At 36.8% G+C, this 21,217-nt stretch overlaps 3 protein-coding genes across 3 annotated transcripts; 1 reads left to right on the top strand and 2 right to left on the bottom strand.

The window, feature by feature from the left end:
• Nucleotides 1-112: 112 nt before the first annotated feature.
• On the top strand, nt 113-11,559 carry LOC114523520 (ATP-binding cassette sub-family G member 4-like). The gene is made up of 13 exons (XM_028544475.1): nt 113-486; nt 3,611-3,685; nt 3,948-3,990; nt 4,731-4,863; nt 5,486-5,542; nt 5,772-5,917; nt 6,171-6,294; nt 6,773-6,887; nt 7,460-7,668; nt 7,949-8,165; nt 9,235-9,335; nt 9,537-9,695; nt 10,437-11,559. Exons 1-13 carry the CDS (start codon nt 180-182, stop codon nt 10,800-10,802), a joined length of 2,052 nt encoding a protein of 683 aa, XP_028400276.1. The 5' UTR covers nt 113-179; the 3' UTR covers nt 10,803-11,559.
• Nucleotides 11,560-12,312: 753 nt separating this feature from the next.
• Nucleotides 12,313-15,205, bottom strand: LOC114523392. The gene is made up of 3 exons (XM_028544289.1): nt 14,795-15,205; nt 13,927-14,011; nt 12,313-13,446 (listed from the first exon to the last, which is right to left on the bottom strand). Exons 1-3 carry the CDS (start codon nt 15,101-15,103, stop codon nt 12,677-12,679), a joined length of 1,164 nt encoding a protein of 387 aa, XP_028400090.1. The 5' UTR covers nt 15,104-15,205; the 3' UTR covers nt 12,313-12,676.
• A 1,308-nt stretch (nt 15,206-16,513) lies between these two features.
• Nucleotides 16,514-20,285, bottom strand: LOC114523393. Its single transcript, XM_028544290.1, has 3 exons — nt 19,926-20,285; nt 17,683-17,767; nt 16,514-17,318 (listed from the first exon to the last, which is right to left on the bottom strand). The coding sequence occupies exons 1-3, from the start codon at nt 20,229-20,231 to the stop codon at nt 16,561-16,563; spliced, it is 1,149 nt and encodes a 382-aa protein (XP_028400091.1). The 5' UTR covers nt 20,232-20,285; the 3' UTR covers nt 16,514-16,560.
• Nucleotides 20,286-21,217: the final 932 nt, after the last annotated feature.

The following is a 21,217-nucleotide window of genomic DNA, read 5'->3' as shown; positions in this document are numbered from 1 at the left end:
TGTCCTCCATTTATTTAATTATTTCAAAAATAACCTGTGGTACTCGGCAATGACCATGTATGCGATCAATTCTTCGAGTTTTCAAAAACGAAAAATTTAAATTGTCGCTTGCAAGTGCACGAGTGTTCCGAAGGATAGACGTATGAATATCCAAATACTTGTCTGGAGCGTGCGCAAACATGAAAATTTGCTTCATTTGCATTTATCAACACACAAACCACGCATCAATATCGACGACGTTGCATGCGGAGAGGAAGATGGCGGTTGAATGGCACCGATCAAACAGCTACGAAAATGCCTTGGCCGACGACTGTGCCCTTGCTACTGAGAAACTCTGCCCTTCCGTAACCACAGTATGTCGTGTTTCAAAGTCCAAGAGCAATACAGTACGAATCTCGCCGGAACAGGATGTTTGGAAAGCTTGTACACGAGAATTATTCCTCGAGTTTATCAACCTTACGTACAAAGTAAAAGTGGCAAGATGTGGTAGGTCAACAAGATGCTTATGTTAAAATACGCTCGAATATTCTTCAACTGAAGTCTGAGCAGTCAAAACTTTATGTTATTTATTTTTGTTCTGCAAGTCCAACATGCGATATTTTACCGCGAACTTGCTTCGTTCTGCTTCGCGGGCTTCAATACAGAATTGTCTATTCGTTTGTGAATTATTATGTCGTCATAACATGAAACGATAGGAACGGTTGAACTAGGATGGCGTTTACGAAACTTTCGTCGTCTCAACGCATTTTTCTCGAACCTTGCAAAATGTACAACTGTACGATTTAAAGCGATCATTCGGGCGACAGGTACCGGGTCAGTTTTAAGCGTACAAATTTCACCTAGAGAAGTTATAATTCATTCATTAGCTTGTTATCTTGGATATATTTCAAAACAATTTAAAATTCCATCGTTATGAAAAAAAGAAGTATCGAAACAGCGGGTCTTGTGCATTGAACACGGGCGAATCTTATTCTAATCCGATTTTTTAGAAGAAGCAGAAAACGTGTCCTGATGAACTCGCGTGACGTAACATGTAATCTGTTTAGGGAGCCATTGAGGATAACTGTAATTTAGTTTCGAACCGAGAGTGAGTCTTATATATATTTTTTCAGTCCACAAAGATTCGTGCGAAATGTGATGAAATATCATAAAGCTTTGAGCTCGGCGCAGCAACAAAACATGTCAGACCATGCTCGGTTGCGTTTCTGATATTGTGCAAACACACAACAGATTGAATTCTATAAATCCATACACTGCATGAATACGTATATATGCTGAGAATAATTCCAGTATAAAGCTTTAATTTAATAAGTCACTTGATGACTAAATTGTCATTACCTATATTTAGTGCATGGGTTAAAGGTGAGGTCGAATTGTACCGTAAATATAATTCGATTTGGGAAATTCTATTTTCCGTATATACATATATATAGTTATATAATTTATGACATAATGCATGTACGCGTGATTAAACGATATTCCTTTTGTCGTCTTGAACATTGAACAGCAATTGGTTTTTCTTTGTTTCATAATCTCAATCAACAGTGACATTTTCAGTGCAAACATTGGCGGCGTGTCAGGCTTAAGGTATATCTCTTCGAGCCTTCGGCTTAATTTGCACATGTAATACCAAGGCTTTGCCACCCGGGTGGCTAGCGACGAGGATGTCGAGAAAATGATTTCATCAATTTATCGTTTTAAAGGTGTCTCACGAGTCATTGCTTTATATAAATATATGATTCTAGCCAGACAAGCTATGGTAACAAAGATCTCAACATATGTATTTTACTGAGAGCTCGCTGAAGAATCGATATAAGCATGTCTGCGTTTCTATCCTCGTTGGTTTCAAATTACTGTTGATTAGTTTTTCAATTATAATAAGGATTGTTGATCTTTGACGATCTTGACTGGAATTTTTTTCCAGAAAATTTGAACAAAGAACGTTTAACTCATCGAATCAAAGCACCTTTTATCCTTTTCACATAAAATACGAAATTCGGTAGCCAATGGATTTCGACATCGCGCAGGTCAATGATTCAGAAACTGCAAAAGTCTTGATTCAACGCCGTACGTATATTACACGTGAATTAGACTTTGGACTGCTAAAACATGTATGTATATTAAAGATTAGGGTTAAGGTTAAATATATTCGCTTTTCGGGACCGATCACACAGCTACATTGCTTTTTTATGCCGTTGTCGAATTGATATAGGCATATAGTTTCGTACATGTATGTCCAAAATTTGTGACAAACACCATGATGGGTCCAGGGTGAATTAACGCAGTAGTTTTAGCTTCCTCGAATATTTCCGGCGATTACTTTAAAAAGCTATATTAACGCCGTGTTGGTTCGACATTTATAGTTATACTCTCAAACTACCTGCATTTGATTATAGCAACTTTCTCGGGATTGTATAACCGTTGGTATAAAGATACACCTTTCAATTGCTTGTCTATAATTAATATACACCCCAATGGCAAGCACATGGTAAAGTCTGATATAATCGTCGTTGACTCGATCCATGCATGTTGTTTTTTGCTTTCTTATCAAGATTTATCAACCTTTTATCTAAATCAGTGCTTTAAATAATCTTCTGTTCAGTTCAAGATATTAGCTAAATTTTTAGTAAATCTATATATATCCATGTTTATCTATGCACATGCAAATTGAAAGGTTAATATCCGATACTTTATTTTTTTGCTTTGTCTCTTAATTCCATACTTTGCATGCATGCGTGGCTAGTCTGCAGAACTCATGGTCGAAACATCTTAATTACCAGTAACAATTTTGTCTCTTGTTTTAATTGCTCAAAAATTAAGGTTACAATTATGGAGAAATAACCTCTAATAAGTGGAAGGAATGCATGAATCAAACATGTTTTGGTATTTAGATTTATAGGGCTTGCATGCGATGCCAAGTTTAATTGATGTACCATGGGGAACCCCGTGGAGATACCAGCGCCTATTTTAGCGTGCATTAGCTATATTGCACACTTTGATATTTATTGTGTATATATAATATTGAATGTGAATGTGTGTGGTGATGAAATTCGAAGAGTATCGTCTTAAAAAACCGATGTAAATATGATGAATAGAAACTATAGAGATCGATATGTAACAACTTGTTGACGATATAGCTACAGAGTGCTGAAATTGTTTTTACCCCCTTCCTCCCAAAACGAACGTGCAAGATGCATACGAAACCCAATCTACGTATATAGAGAGAGTCGATGTTTTCAATTATGGTTGCCTTTGCCCTCAGTCTCCCTGATTTTCTAATTTAAGGTGTACGGTATTGAGAATTCCTTAGAATAATAACACTACGGTTTGGACGGACTTGGTGCATTCTAAAAGTGACAAATGAAGTACAAGTATAACAAAAAACAGGAAGCTTTGACAAAGAGACTCGGCTAAGCACACAACTGAAAACTTAGACGATCAATATTTTGTCAAGAGAGATCGATAATAACAAGAATTCACTTTATAATTACAATTTCCGTTTATATAGTTGAGACCGAGAAAGACCTTTAAAAACCCACATATCTGCTTATCTCATTTGCATTTATATTTCTTTGTATTCTTTTTGTTTAACGTAAATATTATTCTTTAGAGTACAAACAAATTCTGCATGGTGTCTCAGGGCAATTTCGCACAGGAGAATTCATTGGCATTCTAGGACCTTCAGGTATCTGTACAACACGGCATATAGAATTAAATCATGACTATAACCATTACAATCATAATGTCGTTGGCCCTTCTCTAATTTTCGTTCGCGTACACTGCACATGCACACAGTGAAGAAATCACCATACACTTTTTTTATCGTCGAAAACCTTTCGACATAACACATGATTTGTTAGGAACAACCTCATGCATGACGTGACATGCACAACCTCATGATATGACATGACATTAATTTGCACAAACTTAATATTTTTTCTCTTAAGGTGCTGGGAAAACGACACTGGTGAATATTCTTGCCGGCTACAAGTACGCGCTATAAATTTCATTTAATAAACATCAACATACATACATATCTATTAGGATAGAATCTGATAAGCAGCGAAACCATGCATCGGCAACATTTCAAAAAATGGAACAAACAGTTATCTCAAAGTTGACCGAAATTGTACTGAAAATGCATGGAGCTCGTGACATATCTATATTCACAAATATACTCTATATATACTCTATATTTAGAAAATCATCAGTTTATAACTGATATGAATTTGCAATATTTAAAAAACATTGCTCGAGCTCGAACTCGAGCTTTTACGTTTTATCTGTTGTGTTTAAATCAAGTCTGCGTTTTAAGAAGTTATAATGACATAATATTATATTTCTTTTAATATTAGTATTCCATTTCATTCCTAAAACTAAAAAGGCTAGTCAGATCTAATCTTACTGATTTCCCGTCCGCGGTCCGCCCTGGTCCTGAAGGTGAAATGAGTCAAAAACAGTAGTGTTTGTTTCAGATTCGTCATCATTAAAAATTTCCTATCAATATTTATGCATGATAACGATAACGATACTTTTAGTTTGTGGTTAATAGCTGCAGACTATAATGACAGGGGGTGGGGATCCAAGTGACCAAATCGTCTGAGACTAATCTGGAATCAACTTTAGTCGTTTTTCGAATTCCATTCTTAATTTCGTTTTACAATGCACTGCTTTATTCTCTTCACCTTATGAAATGTATTTCTTTGATATTTTTACCCTCTCAACATCAGGAGTAATGAAGCCGATGGCACGGTACTTATCAACGGCAGACCAAGAGACTCGGATGAATTTCGCAAGTTATCATGTTTCATCATGCAAGACGACATTTTATTGCCTTATTTGACAGTACTGGAATCCATGATGGTATATATAATAGATTGATACAATCATACAAAAACTTATGAATGTGAATTGAAGTTCATTGGAGTAAAGTTTTATTGAACTGACTGGCTGCATAGCCATTTTGAGTGTCGTCGGTTCGGTTGGGCAAAAGGACCTTAGGCCGCGAATGCCTATAGGCGTTAATTCTTTCTGTCACTCTTATCTGTCACTATATATTTATTATATGCAAATTATATTAATTTGTTAGTTGTCATTCAAGAAAAAGCTAACAAAATGTTTAGAAATATATCACACTTTCATCGCGGTGATTCTTTCACTGTTCAAAATTGCATTCGAGAAGAAGAAATTCTATTATTGCATGCACACAATTTCATATAAATCATGGTTACTATAAGAGTATTCCATATAGCTATCCATTTTACCTTTTAAATCATATACGTTTTGCACGTTTTCAAACATGTGTTAGGCTACGTGTCTCCAGTAAATCATTGCAATATGGTTTTCACATCCTATCGATGCTTTAATATTAAAGACTGTGAATCAAGGCATTGCAAGGCTTGTATCAGGGTCCCACGATCACGATATACGATAAAATGTTACAATATCAGTGTTTGAATTTTTACGATGTCGTATGTACATTTAGGTCTCAGCTTCACTCCACCTGAAGAAAGATCTAAGACAAGATGAAAAACTGGCGATAGTGAGTTTGTATAAGCATGCATAATGATAGTATAAGAACAATTAATATACAATTTTCGTGCATTGGCCTAAAGGAAACTGAAATTTGCCACCCAATTTCATGCATCCACCATTCGTATAGACTATAATGGATTGCCTGACGTGTAAATAACGTGTAAAATAAATGGCAAGTACATTGTATGGTAGTTTAGTTTTAATGAAAGAAAATTAAGCTTGCGATATGTATTTAGGTACACAGCATACTCAATCAACTGGGCTTACTTGAGTTGTGCAATACACGATGCAACGATATTTCAGGGGGACAACGTAAGAGGCTGGCTATCGCCTTAGAACTGGTGAACAACCCCCCAGTTATTTTTCTTGATGAGCCAACTAGGTATGTAAATTACAAGTTGAATACCCTTGTAATTTTCTCGATTCTCTCTCTTTTTTCACCCACAGGTAGTATATCTTCCCAACCTTTGACCGACTACTGTCGACCGGTATCGGCAGTGTATACTTTGCTATATATATCTGCTTTCTGTTTATCATTTAACTTGTTTTCGTCGAGGATTCTATCATTCATCGTATATGTATTCGGTCCTCGGTTGATTTTCAATACTAAGTAACTCTCGTTTGCTTCTTTTCAGTGGCTTAGACAGCGTGTCTGCATTCCAGTGCATGAACTTACTCAAAACTCTCGCTTCGAACGGTCGTATTGTTGTGTGCACTATACATCAACCAAGTGCAAAGTTATTTGAAAGATTTGACAAAGTAAGTTTTGGTGTACACGAGTTGAATTCCAAGGTCAAGCCCGTTCGTATGTGCGTTTATCCTTATATAGGATCTTGCATGCGCATATGGCGGTTGAAACCTTTTCGATCCTCGGGTCCTGGGACTATAGATTATATAAAAAGGTAGTTAACTTTTAACTATCCTTGTTTTACCTATTAGCCAATGAGAATAATTTTTGCGTTACTAAAATTTAACTTGGCAAAATGTAGTTAAGATGCACGGATCCACTTGGACAAACTAGGGTTGAAACAGCGTGCATGCAAGATATATCTTAAGGCTCAAATAGTGTTTAATATGCAAAACACTAGAGATTTTTGAAGGATAGAGTAAAATCCAAAATCAGATGCTTTTAGGAAAGCTAAAAATAGTAATTGTAGATCTGATATGCCGTTTAAAAACTTTAAGTACAACCACACATACATTGTTTAATTTGTGAAAATGTTGCTTCTACTTTCAGCTATATTTGTTGGCTGAAGGTAACTGCTTATATCAGGGAACCGTTGATGGCCTGCTACCATATATGAAAAAGCAAGGTTTTCACTGTCCAAACTATCATAATCCAGCTGACTACGGTAATTATAGTGAAAAGATACTCTTCGTAACTCTAAATCACAATTCCGTTCTTTCAGTCAATGTCACAAATATCATGCTATATAGCACATGACTATATATTGCATTATAACTGCATGCAATGAAGTTTAGTGGTAATAAACCTCCATGAATCAGTATTATAAAGAGTAAACTCTCTATGTTTGATTTTTACTCTGTGAATGAAATACCGTCATTATCCGTACTTTTACTACTTTATATTGATATTGCCAATTTACAAGACTATCTTTTATTAGCTATATAAATGGGTTATTAAATGCCTGACTACAAGGCGTGAATTTGCCATACAGCGCACAGATTAAGATAATGCTCGACATACACTAATGGCTTATGAAACAAGTTTCTTTCAAAACATTCTTACATTTCGAAAGAATCATGCGTCTATGAAATAGGTAGGCTATACACAGATGCTTGACTGTAAATCGTATGGGACAACTTATCTCCTGGTTGCAGAGGGCTGGGTGTGTTGGAACACACTATTTTTGTCTTTTCCAAAAGAAAACATTTTATACTTTATCCCCATTTTATTTCACAGTTATTGAAGTTTCATCCGGTGAATATGGTGATGTAGTTCCACTTCTAGTAAAGGCATGGGACGCTCACGTTGCGGAAAATGTGTCCCAGGGAAGTTCGACGAGCAGCAGTTCGAGCTCGAATTTCAAACAGATGATGGTCTCGATGCTCCCTTGCACTATGAAAACTGAAAATAAAAGTATATTTGGCGGAGTAAGCCAACTTTCACAGGTATACGAAAGTAACACTGAGGAACATATTACACTGATTCCTGATCTTAGGAACAAATGGAAATGGTGCCTTAAATAGAGTCATAACCCTAAAAAGAACTGATATTTTGTCTAGTAATTTCGTGGTAAAGGGTGATCTTCAAATCAGTTTCCATTCACTTAATTTTTTAAATAGCCAAACATTGTCTTGCTCCTTATAGTTTGTCCAACCGGGCAAAGTTTGAATTGTGGTGTGCAAAGTTTGGTTTTGAACAGTGTATCGAACTTAATTTTTTTTGTAGTTCGTGGTTTTGTTCAAACGAGCTCTGCAATCCCTGATCAGAGACAGATTGTTCACTCACCTTCGTGTCGTCTCAATAACAGCAGTCGGCATCCTGATTGGTTTGTTATACCTTGGAATTGGTAACGATGGCAATAAGGTTTTCAACAATACTGGTTGCTTGTTCTTCTCTTTGCTGTTCCTGATGTTCACATCACTCATGCCTACGGTTCTCACATGTGAGTACACTCGGCAATCAGCATTATAATCTAATTAGCAAATAGATAACATTGAACCGTTGCCTGTTCAGTTATAGATACACCGTATGACGCCATTTGTGATAGGAACAAAACAAAGTGGCCACGAGCCTATTTGTTTTATATAATAAAATCGAAAAAATTCCGAAATTAAATAGGCAATTAAATGGTCTCCCTAACGCTTGGAAGATTGTCAAAGTAGAAAATTTGCAGATATCTCGCGTACATGATCTATAGGATTGACGAAACGCTATTGGCTAGCTAAGACACGTGCTAAAATGTGATTGGCTGACAAAATAAAACAAGAGATGACAGATTAAATTCGTTAAGAGTTCATCCCGTTAACAGTGCGTTCCTTATAGATCATGGCTCTCGACCAATAAGATTTCTTGAATTCCTAACGTTATTGTATAATTCTCAAATAGTACTAGCATGCTCATGATCATTATAATTAACAATTATACCACGAGCTCGAGTCATATATGAGCTGATAGCCGACAAGGTGCGTAGCACCTAATTTCGGTCAATTTCTCCTTTATTTACCTCAGCAAACCGGTCAGCCATTTTGCTTTTTCTTTGGTTTTACTACCCACCGTATATGGGCTGATATTCGGTGGGTAGCTCGACCAATCAGATTGCGGAATAGCTCATATACAGTGAGTAGCTAAAATTTATTATACTTATATATACATCCGGGAAGCTTAGCTAATACCTATTTAATATAATATCTCCTTGTCGGGTTTTTCTCAATCTGAATGAGCAAAGTGAGCTGTAAGACACGTTTATTTGTTATATGATTACCTCTATAATCACAATCCTGTAGGGAAATGCATTAAAACTTTATACTCCTACTTCACGAAACATGCAATTGTCTTCATACAGGACATTAAGATAGTTCATCACAATAAACGAATAGTACAAATGATTATTAGATTGATTATTACCTGATTGTCATCGACTTTTTTATTCCTTTATCTCGCATCAAATTCTTCATGCACCAACGAACTTTGATGGGTAAAAAGCCTTCATTTTATTTTGTTCAAAATTTTAGTTCCATCAGAAAAGCTGATATTTATCAGAGAACATCTTAACAACTGGTACAGTTTAAAGTCGTACTACTTAGCAAAAACAATGGCCGACCTCCCCTTTCAGGTATAGCTTTATAACTTTTGTTTTATTCGCGGGTGACGCATCCAAGAAATCATAGCAAGTGTAACAACAATAGTAAATGTTCTCAATCGTTTTCCATGCTGGTAATTCTGAACTTCATGTCGACACCGATTACCCATTCACTTGCAAGCATTAGGGAATCGATCGAGATTTTCCTTCAACACACGTTTTTTTACATTTTAGATCGTATTTCCTGTGATCTATTGCCCTATTGTGTATTTCATGACTGACCAACCGTATGAGGGAATGCGATACTGGCAGTTTTTGACTATAACCATACTGACGTGTCTTGTTGCACAATCTATTGGGTTGCTGATTGGAGCTGTTGCCCCCAGTTTGTCGGTGCGTATAACCAGAATAATTTTTTGTCATAGTGCATGCGTGATGACATAATATCTAATCATAGATATTTATTTTATCATATAATGATTATTGACCGAGCGTGAGGTCAGTTCTGTGAAATATCAGACCGAGGCTTTTTAGTGTGGACGGAGCGAAGGAGCGAGGTTCATGCAAAAAACCTCGGTCTGATATTTCACAGTACAGATCGAACAAGGGAGGTTATTATATGGCTGAATTACATGAGACATCCACCACGGTCCGGATATTGGTTTTTACGGACCGCTTGTCAACCAATCAGAATAGAGGATATTGAAAAGCCATATAGCTAATAATGAGTTTTAGTGCACGCGTTTTGCATTTTTCTTCGCGAAATAACTAGACTGTGCAACATGGCAATTGAGAGAAAAACCTTACCTTGACACGTAGCTACATTTACAATTCACGACCATTGAGCTGAAATAGATGATGGGCAACCTCAGAGTTTCAGACAAATTAGGACGACTTGATCAGACAAATACGTCTTCATGCTTACCCGAAACTCGGATCAGTAACAGTCTCGCATCTGGGGATCAAACGGCATATTTTAAAAATAGTTTTGTGTTTAGGGTATATCGACTTGTAGGCTCGTCTTCAGGTTTTACACAACTATAGCCACAATGCACTGTGATACGGAATATTAACAAGACGAGTTTTAGTATGGCATCCAATAATCATATCTAATTTTTTTTTCGAACCTTGTAGACTGCTGTTTTTGTCGCCCCGATAACGGGTATTCCAGTTCTTCTATTCAGTGGCTTTTTTGTGAACTTCGAGACAATCCCCAATTACATGCAGTGGTTGACGTATGTGTCTTACGCAAGATACAGTTGGGAAGGTATTATCGTCGTTATTTACGGCAACAACCGAGCACCACTCGACTGCGACGCAGCCCGGTGTATATTTCGGAACTGTTCCGATGTTCTGTCCACAATGGACGTAAAAGAGGACGCTTTGGAACTGAAGGGAGCAAAAATCTATTTAAATTGTGTTGTGTTGGGGGGATTTTTCTTAGTACTTCGTTTGGTTACATACTTTGTCCTACGGTTCAGATTATGGTCTCACAGGTGAAGCTATTTAGAAGTATAAGTTATTCACTTCATCGTCCATACCTCTAATTATATATATAGATATATAATTAGACTAAATGGTTGATTTACGCTATCAAATATTTCCACTCATTTTAGAAACTTTAGTTGAGAGTAATTAATCACAAAACCCCCATGATCTATATAAAGTTTTGATAGTATAAATCAGCCTGTGGGCTTTCCTTGTGATAAGACTGTGGTCGCATTTTTGAAGATGGGAATAATAGTAACAATTTGAGAAAATTTAAATTTTGAGAAAACGCAAGGGTTCGTATATAAGCACTTGATATTAATTCAAGTCTATTTGCATCCACCATTATTCTTTTAATGATTTTGAATGATTAACACTCCAGTCACAAAGCACGCTATGAGGGCTATGGTGAAGGGGAAGTGTAGTAAATCTATACAAGTTTGATCCTAGAGGAAGCATCGCGAATTCAACTTTCTTTCACTAGGGGTTTGGTCAAGCTTTCATGTGACCCATTTGGTCTTAACCATATATTTTTAATTTGGTGCACGTCACATTACGCCGACTGCTTTAGGAAAATGTTATTGTAGACCGTGACATTGGTGTCCATAGATCAAGGAACTTTTATCTCGGTTGCATGCATGACCACAGTCTTATTATCATTTGCCCATATCATATATCTTTTCCTATTTACAAACCGCGCTTAATCATATATGTTATACTGTATGAATATGTATCTAGAATTATAATCAAATATTATTGAGACTCAAAACAGCATATCAAATACCATTTGTACACGTATAGCGTCTATCAGGTCCGCTGCAAGCGTCGCATTTTTCATGTACCAAAGCATTACTTGCATGACAAAATGGCGGCAAAAAAATCTTGAAAAACCAACATGGCGGCCATGACTTGTTTGTTTGTTTGTTTGTCTCTTAGACAATGAGTATAATGTATCCAAGGCAACCGGATAATTGCTGAAGTTAGCCTATTAAAGAAATTATTACTTCATCGGGCGGCTTTGGTCTATTAAAACATATAGGTTCCTCAAACGATGGGAAAACAAGATTTTTAATTTAGCCGGTTCGTTATCACATGATGACACGCAGATACGTATGGGATCTACATAAACCCCCATTTCTGTGGTGTCAAATTCAAATTAAACTGCATAACAAAATTTTCATCGTGGTCCCAAATCAGAACCAGATTAATATTATCGCGATTAAAAGTGCGTTAAATTTCAGACAAGACTAGTTCCATTTACTCAGAATAGAAAATATATCGGTCGCCTCATGCATATCTTTCAGACAGCTACATCTCGTCGAATTAAACTTTTTTAAATGAAGTAAGCTAGTGCACAGTATCAACACGTGTGCCCAACAATTTTTTTATCGTCCCTGGAACATTGGGGCGCATGAAACCACTTAATTGCACTTGTTTTCGGAATGCTGAATTGTGAAACAGTCCCTGACTATTTTATTATTGTATTTAGACACACCAGACATAATCAAACACAACTCGCATATATTTGAAACAAGGAGTTTATTCTAAAAAATCACGCGACAATTTATGGTCTGACTTTTTATACGTCGAATGTTGTATACTTGAATTTTTAGTGTCGAATGTTATATATTCCTGTCCATTGGTGGTCTCTGTCATTGAAGCCAAGCACAGAAGAGCAATTTTTCCCACTACAATCTTCATACTAAGATTTTTACGTATATTATAAAACAAAACATGGCTCATATTTTTGAATCAGAAATATCGTGCGTGAAGAAAATTATTCTCCGAGGATATGATTGCTTGTCTGTGCATGGGTAACTAGCAAATTAAACTGATCAAAAAGAAATCATGAATCACTCAACAAATAAAAAGGGGGGTTCCCTGAATCAGTTCGTCTCTTTCGCTAAACTAAATATCATTAAGATGGTGATTAACAAACGCGGAGCTGAAATGTAATGTCCCAAGCTTGCTGGACGGCGCAAGGGTCGCCCAAGTTTCTTCAGTAAACGAGGGATGTCATCAACGTACAATCTTCCAGCTCCGTTATCAATCAAATTCTGAATCTTACCCTCCGAATCATCCAATTCTTTTTCACTGAATTTCATTTTGTATATGGTCCACGCTCCGTAACTAAATTCCTTTCCGTATTTCGTCTTGAACATCTCATAAGTATCATTTGAGTATTTGGCGTTGTTGTAAATATCATAATCCATATCGAGGCTGGAGGCACCGATTGCTTTAACCAATGCTGGTGTTTCCAAAATGAATTTTCCATATTCAGCATCTGATACATTTTTTACACAGTCCTTTACACCTGGAAGTTGTTCCAGATCCTTTTTAGACCCTTTCAAGAACTTCTCGCTTTTCCAGTAATTTTTGGTGAACAAAAAACATGTGTCTATTCCGCTAAGTTCCTTCCGAGCATGGTACAATTTGAATGGATCGAATGAGCTCATAACCACCTGCTTTTCGAGTCCCATTCTCTTCACCATCCTCGCAACCTCAATACCAGTCTGTCGGCTGTGGTTCAGATTATATGGCGGGTCGGATGGTTTCATCTCCAAGATCATGAGCATTCCAGAGCCATTCATCCACTTTAACAGATCTTCCAAAAGTGGTATCTTCTCGGTTTTTGAGTAGTTATACACACGATCTCCTTAAAACACCCGGAAAATTTAAAATTTAGATGTTGTAAAGCCATATTTGCAGCGTGAGATTTTTCAAACGGTATAATTCTTTGAAGAAGGTTCAAACGTCGGAAGTTATATGCCATGCCTTCGGCTGTTTCTGAACCACTAGATGATGGTTCAGCATGCAAGAAATGGGTAGATTGGATATAACCTTTTCTGCAAATGGATTGATTATAATGATAATAATAATATAAATTAAACAGTTTGCCTATATTTGCAAAATTTGTCCCAGTTCATTTGGATTCTGGATTCGGATACTGAAAGTTATATGATGTTGTTTAAACTTACTAACTGCAGTGCAGTTTTTTTATTTTGTTTATGTGAGAAACGTTTTTTGAAAAAGGACCCGAAAATTAGCTGCACCATAAATCATGCAATCTGTCGCTTGAGCCATCGGAACTAGGCTTTATTAAGGTCACAAGAAGTAGTAGATCAAATAATTTTACCGTATTTTATCTGTTTCTTTATGTCAAGTTTCTTTATTTCATCATACGTCATCTCCATGATATTGTGATCCTCTCCCGTTAGTGTCTGCGAATAATATAAAATAAAATAAAATGAAAGGAAAGAGTTTAAAGATATGGGGAAACACACCTTTATCCAGATTAGTCTCAGGCGATGGGGGGGGGGGGGGGGCAGAATTTAGTGAAAATTTATGTGTCGATGCATACAAGAGAATGTTGTGTTCTCGCTTTCGAAAGTGATTTAGATGTCTTCGAGTTTTTTACCAGACGACTGCATGTGCTTCCTGAAGCTCGTTAGCTGCGCTTTTACTTCAGAAATATACAATGTAATCCTTTAAAATGAAAAAGCATCTTTGCCACCCGCTGGTCAAAGGCAGGATGGCAGCTGAACCCTGTTCTGGCGGCGCTGAGTATGTGATAAGGCTAAAATTTGTAGGCAACATTACATGATCCCTCCCCTTTTATGCCTTGAATAAGGTATCATGTGTCAATATGTCAATTGGGGAATATTAAATTGCAGTTGAGGAGATTAAAGTTTCAAAAAATATAATTATGAGAAATTCTTTTTAGACGTTTTATTTCACCCTAGATATATAATTAATATTCATTCATTAATTAAAATCTAGTTGCTTTCTTTTGAGGGGAAAAGCAATAAAGCAATCCGCCTTTGTCAGATGTATCATTAATTTAACAATCGACGAATAATGCTACATGCATGTGAAATGTACCTTTAACAATATTACCTACAGCATTAATCGTGGTACGGGAGTAGTATTGTCTGGCTTGTACAGTGTAATTAAATATATACAATATGTCCATATTATATGTCGGTCCAGTGCCGTCCACATACCGTTGTGTTAACATCGTGAAACAACACCAATTTCTTATCCTTCGTTAAAAATATATCCGTCTCAAAGCCGTCGACATTTAGATCAAGTAAGCTCTTGTAACCATCCAGGGTGTTTTCTTGGTATAAAATCGGGTTTCCTCTATGGCCTATTACCAATGGTTTGGTTTTCGTGAAGAATAGATTATCTTTTGTCATCTTCGAAATGTCTCTCTTCGACGCCTCGCATGAGACCATACCTGCTGCATACGTCGAAGGAGCAGACAGCAATGCTAAGAGAAGGATCCCGGGGAATTGGTAGTGGCTTATCATAATTCAGGTCCTGTTGTATGGAAGATTTGTCCTCGTTCTCATGAAAAGATAGTGGAATAAGCGCTTGAAATAAGTCGCTAATACCTTAATACAATCGCGACGAAAGCCTGTTGAGTGGAAACTTGATATTTAAATTGATTTTATTTCCTGATGATGGACATTAAAGTTAATTATAAAATGCTGACGTCTAGGATGTGATCCCGGGAGATTATTTAACTGAGGTTAGCAAAATATTGCACAATATTTATCCTAGTGTATAGTGAGTGCTTCCTTGGTATATATTCGCACGTGAGGAAATTGGTCATTTCAAAAGCCTTGAAATGATTATATCTGAAATAATATAATATGAAACCCTCTTATAATGTAGCTTCAAGGCAACAATTTTTCACAGTGGCCGCGGAAAATCATTAAGTGGGCGGCTAATATTCATAGAACCGTGCAGGTTAGCAGACTGTAAATACAATCAATGTCAAAAGAAAACAATAATGCTGAACGTGAATATTTTAATATTAACCCCTCCCGCACTTGTAACGACCTTTGGCGGCCACGGTACCAAAAGCAACACGGAAATTTCTAGCTTGACAAAAACGAAAATCCACTTTGCACATCCCAGGAAATTTTTAATCAATAATGAAAAACCCACCTCTTAATTGCAGTCTTTGCGAAAATTATCATTTTACTTATTCTGTTCTTAGACTTCTCTTTTGAGTATTTCGATTTTTGATTGACTCAGTTTTTTTTATTGACGGATGTTCATCCTAATGGCGAATGCTTGTGAAACGTATATCCCGCCGCACACGAGAGCTATAGCTAAGCTAGAGACCTCGCGTGGCTGTTAGCTTAGCAAGTTACTCACGTGTGCGAATAGTTTTCGTGAGGAATTCGTCTCGAGGGACAAGTTTCTTTCATGTGCGGATGGTTTTCGGGCTGAGCTACCTGCCTCGCGAGGTCGTTAGCTCAGCCCGAAAACCATAAAAAAAGAACCAAAGACTGAAAGGAGAATTAAAAATTGTCTTGGATAAGGCCATAAAAATATGAAATCACAAATAGGGGGACTGAGTAAAAACATGCATGTTATGGGGTTCGTTGACGTCGGGACGTTTTACCAGCTAGAGCATTTCAGAATTGTGCGAAAAGCGATGAATTCTATAGACAGTCATAAAATATTTGAGTTCTATATATATATAATTATTATAACTTTTCTACGAATTTAGTCTACTTGTCAAGGATCTATAATTATTTTCTAAAAAATAATTTTTTTTGCACATACGACTTTATCGATGTTTTCGTCGTTGCATACAAAGTATACTATATGCATGCAAAGTATACGGTCATATAATAATACAAAGTTTGTTATATGTATGAAACTGATCAGAAAGAAATCATCACTCAAAAAATAAAAAGGGCTTTCTGAAATGATCTCCATGTTTTTCAATAAGTTTATCTCTTTCACTAAACTAAATATCATTAAGATGGTGATTACTAAACGGGGAACTGAAAATCTGAAATATATAATGCACCCAGCTTGCTGGACGGCGCAAGGGTCGCCCAAGTTTCTTCAGTAAACGAGGGATGTCATCAACGTACAATCTTCCAGCTCCGTTATCAATCAAATTCTGAATCTTACCCTCCGAATCGTCCAATTCTTTTTCGCTGAATTTCATTTGGTATAAGGTCCACGCTCCGTAACTAAATTCCTTTCCGGATTTCGTCTTGAACATCTCATAAGAATCATTTGAGTATTTGGCGTTGTTGTAAATATCATAATCCATATCGAGGCTGGAGGCACCGATTGCTTTAACTAATGCTGGTGTTTCCAAAATGAATTTTCCATATTCAGCATCTGATACATTTTTTACACAGTCCTTTACACCTGGAAGTTGTTCCAGATCCTTTTTAGACCCTTTCAAAAACCTCTCGCTTTTCCAGTAGTCTTTAGCGAACAGAAAACATGTGTTTATTCCGCTAAGTTCCTCCCGAGCATGGTACAATTTGAATGGATCGAATGAGCTCAAAACCACCTGCTTCTCGAGTCCCATTCTCTTCACCATCCTCGCAACCTCAATACCAGTCTGTCGGCTGTGCTTCAGATTATATGGCGGATCGGATGGTTTCATCTCCAAGATCATGAGCATTCCAGAGCCCTTCATCAACTTTAACAGATCTTCCAAAAGTGGTATTTTCTCGGTTTTTGAGTAGTTATACACACGATCACCTTAAAACACCGGGAAAATTTAAAATTTAGATGTTGTAAAGCCATATTTGCTGCTCAGGTTTTTTCGCGCGGAATAATATATATTTGAAATTTGAGGAAGGTTTCTAGGTTCATTCGTCAAAAATCCTATTCCATGCCTTTGGCTGTTGCTGAACCACTAGATGATGGTCGCAGCATGCAAGAAATAGGTAGATTGAGTAACCTTTTGCTGCAAATGAATTTATAATCGATAGCCAGTTCGCCTAATTGCAAAATTTGTCCCAGTTCGATGAAAATGAATCCGATTGAATCGGACAAAACAGAATTTTAACGTATATATATTTATATACTGATTTATTACATTTTACTATCTAGATCTTTTTACCATATTTTATCTGTTTCTTTATGTCAAGTTTCTTTATTTCAGCATATGTCATCTCCATAATATTGTGATCCTCTCCCGTTAGTGTCTGTGCATGAATAATATAAAATAACATAAAATGAAATAGTTAAATATCTGGGGAAACTACATAAACTACTGTGGGGAAAGATAAACTACAACAGAGTCCCTGGAAAAGAGCACTTGAAATAGTGAAGAAAGTTAAATAGTTGTCAGTGCACGATTGTGCCCCATGCACTTACTCTGCCTTTGGCGGGGATGTAGATTTAAGAAATTACGAATATGCTTGCAATTGTTTTAAAGAGTATGTGCAGGAACGGCCGGAATGATGCGATGGCAATGGCCGGGGGAGGGGAAGGAGCAGATTTTAGACAAAATTTCGGTGGCGGAGTTTTCAAAACATCGTCTGTTGAACTTCATTTCATTGTGTTTTCCCTTTGCAAAGTTTAGGTGTCTTGGAGTTTTTTTACCAGACGATTGTGCTATTCCTGAGGCTCGTTGGCTACATTTTTACTTGAGAAATGCGAGGGCTGCTTCATTTATTGTTCGGAGTACAAGATATCTGGAGAAGTAATGGAGCGAAACATGTCACGTGAAAGTCCGGAAATATTTCGTGCGCGTAACATGACGACAGTAGCCTAAAATCTGTAGACAAACAGTATACCTAGAACCCCCCCCCCCCTTTTTTATGCCTTGAATAAGGTATGTGTGAAAACGTCAATTACAGAATATTGAATTGCAGTTGAGGAAATTAAGTTTCAAAATATAATTATAAGAAACTTGAATTCCTCTTGGACATTGAATTTCGCCCTAGACATAAATAATATTCACATAGTATATAAAATCTTAATTAATGGCGCCGGTCTATTGAGCATCTCGGGTACGCGTTCCTTCCTTCGAGGTATGCTTTTCTGGCTCTTATCCTTGAGTGTTTGTTTGTTTGCTTTTTGTTTCCCTTCCACGTGCTGTCACTTCCAGTGATTCGCGTGTGACTGTGTAATCACGGGATGGAGAGGGTATATCGTTAAGGTCCAAGATGTGATGTGTTTGTCAAGACAGAGGACAAACACGTAGGATGTTCACATCAACGGGGCCTAGCTCGATCGCATCGCCAAGCACGTTCGCTACGTCGGCCATTATTAGTTAGTATAGGCTAGGTTGAATGCTCACTGAACCTGCAGTCCTCCTGTACGTTTGCGGCGGCTCGCCGTAGAGCTGTGTAAAGCATTCTTTGAGATCATCTATACTATTCTATACTATTAATCTCTAATTGCACGAGCAACATCGCATGATTATTAGTTTATTAACATAATAAAATCGTACAACTTTCCTAGCGAGTGAAATTTTTGGTGAATTTTCAATGCAAACACGATACTTTCCTGCAGTCAGCAAAAACAGTCCTGCTGGACCTTTATCCATAATTTTGCACTTTCGGCAGTATTTTCGTCTACTTTTCTGACCTGTTGCGAAGAACTTTCCGCTATTTTGTTTATTTCGGCAAAATCATTAATAGTAATGCAGTACAATTAATAATGGTAATTGCACTGAGTGGAGGGCAATTTGGTGTGAAATCAAACGCGTGCATGATTACAGTCACACTTATACATTGATTGTAACCAGAAGTTTGATTTCACACCAAAATTGCACGACACGAAGTGCAATTTCTCTTTTATTATTTTCATTTTGTATAACTATATTAACTGTACTATATAACTGAATGTGAGTAATTTTCATCTATTTTTGTCAAGAAATTTTGCGGGGTATTTAGAAATTCAAAATCATAAGATTTTGTGCCATTTTCCCCTGTAATTTGATTGGATAGTTATAGATACACTGAAATACCAAATCTGATTGCATTTTGTGGTGCAGAGCTTCAATCATATTGGCTTATAAATGATGTGATCAATGCTCAAAAATAGTGCGATTTGGGAATTATTCACACTATTTTTAACCAATCAGATTGCACGAAACACCATTGATTTCAATGAATATAATAAATGAAACAATTGTACTCCTCTGGACAAGCATCCAGTGGTTTTAGCAAATAATAACATGAATTATTTTAACCGACGAATAATGTAACTATGCGTGCAAGTGAAATGTATCCTGACAATATTACCTTCAGCTTTACTCGTGCTACAGTATTCTAAATCATTGTCTGCCTTGTACAGTGTAATAAAATAATATACACAATATGTCCCTTATTATTTATATGTCGGTCCACATACCATTGTGTTAACATCGTGAAACAACACCAATTTCTTATCCTTCGTTAAAAATATATCCGTCTCAAAGCCGTCGACATTTAGATCAAGTAAGCTCTTGTAACCATCCAGAGTGTTTTCTTGGTATAATATTGGGTTTCCTCTATGGCCTATTACCAATGGTTTGGTTTTCGTGAAGAATAGATTATCTTTTGTCATCTTTGAAATGTCTTTCTTCGACGCCTCGCATGAGACCATACCTGCATACGTCGAAGAAGCAGACAGCAATGCTAACAAGAGGATCCCGAGAAATTGGTAGTGGCTTATCATAATTAGGCTCTTGTTGTATGGACGATCGTTCGCAAGGATAGTGGCTGTGCAATATATTCAGTCGCTAATACAATCGTCGCGAAAGGCTGTGGGTAAAAATTTGATAATTTATTCACGCGGAGATTAAAGTTAAATGCTGACGTTTAGGGTGTGGTTGAAATTAATTAACTGATAAAAAGCTTCTTCGCGTGATATTGCACCCGTTTACACTGAGATATAGTGTATAGTGTAGGGTATTCGCACATGAGAAAATCAAAAGCCTTGAGATAATGTAACTCGTGTAAATAATACAATTTGAATCACTCACACTTATATATCATCAAAAGAATTTATATATTAATAGATCGAGGTTAGCAGACTGTAAAAACAATCAATTTCAAAGGAAACCAATAATGCTGAACGTGAATATATGAATATTTACCCCTCCCGCGCTTAACGACCTTCGGCGGCCACTGTACCAAACTGAGCAACACGGAAATTTCTAGCTTGATAGAATTCAATATTCTAACTCTTCAGTATTTCAATTTTTATTGACTCAGTTTCAACGTCCTCGTACCCGGCAGGGAATTATGTTTATCCTAATGGCGAATGCGGCATGCTTGGTAAACGCAGTGAACTGGGGAAACGTAACTTACGAATCATATAGATAGCCAGTGTTCAAATTAAGAACCAAAGGACGTAAAATAGTATTAAAAATTGTTTCGACCAAGGACAAAAAATAGCGGCATTCATATTTGAGACGGGAAACTCATTTTGTTTGTTTTCTCTTAGCCCGCCAGCCTTGTTCCGTCCTTGACCGGATATTTCAGAAATTCGCTCGAAAGAGGCGAGTCTCGTTTAGCGGGATGAAGACATTTTCATATAAACACTCCAAGGGGGCTGGCCCGGTTGCAGTGGAAAATCCCATTTTTATAATTTTTTATGTTTCTCAGCGTTTCTTTTTATAGTTTTGAACACTACATGATTAAAAACGAACACTCAGCGGT

Source organism: Dendronephthya gigantea, unplaced genomic scaffold (genome assembly GCF_004324835.1).
Source record: "Dendronephthya gigantea isolate DGI-Jeju-01 unplaced genomic scaffold, DenGig_1.0 000027F, whole genome shotgun sequence".
Taxonomy (NCBI): Eukaryota; Metazoa; Cnidaria; class Anthozoa; order Malacalcyonacea; family Nephtheidae; genus Dendronephthya; species Dendronephthya gigantea.
Note: the sequence above shows the minus strand (reverse complement) of the source record. Positions and strands in the feature narration are given on the sequence as shown.

Bases quoted from the DNA above. Each gene is read 5' to 3' on its own strand.
- LOC114523520 (XM_028544475.1), top strand. From the start codon at position 180: ATGAAAATTTGCTTCATTTGCATTTATCAACACACAAACCACGCATCA. The intron at 487-3,610 runs GTAGGTCAACAA...ATTATTCTTTAG, and splicing joins AGTAAAAGTGGCAAGATGTG to AGTACAAACAAATTCTGCAT. The intron at 7,669-7,948 runs GTATACGAAAGT...TTTTTTTTGTAG, and splicing joins GAGTAAGCCAACTTTCACAG to TTCGTGGTTTTGTTCAAACG.
- LOC114523392 (XM_028544289.1), bottom strand. From the start codon at position 15,103: ATGATAAGCCACTACCAATTCCCCGGGATCCTTCTCTTAGCATTGCTG. The intron at 14,012-14,794 runs GTATGTGGACGG...TATTATTCGCAG, and splicing joins TTCACGATGTTAACACAACG to ACACTAACGGGAGAGGATCA. The intron at 13,447-13,926 runs GTAAAATTATTT...GGGTGTTTTAAG, and splicing joins AAAGAAACAGATAAAATACG to GAGATCGTGTGTATAACTAC.
- LOC114523393 (XM_028544290.1), bottom strand. From the start codon at position 20,231: ATGATAAGCCACTACCAATTTCTCGGGATCCTCTTGTTAGCATTGCTG. The intron at 17,768-19,925 runs GTATGTGGACCG...ATTCATGCACAG, and splicing joins TTCACGATGTTAACACAATG to ACACTAACGGGAGAGGATCA. The intron at 17,319-17,682 runs GTAAAAAGATCT...CGGTGTTTTAAG, and splicing joins AAAGAAACAGATAAAATATG to GTGATCGTGTGTATAACTAC.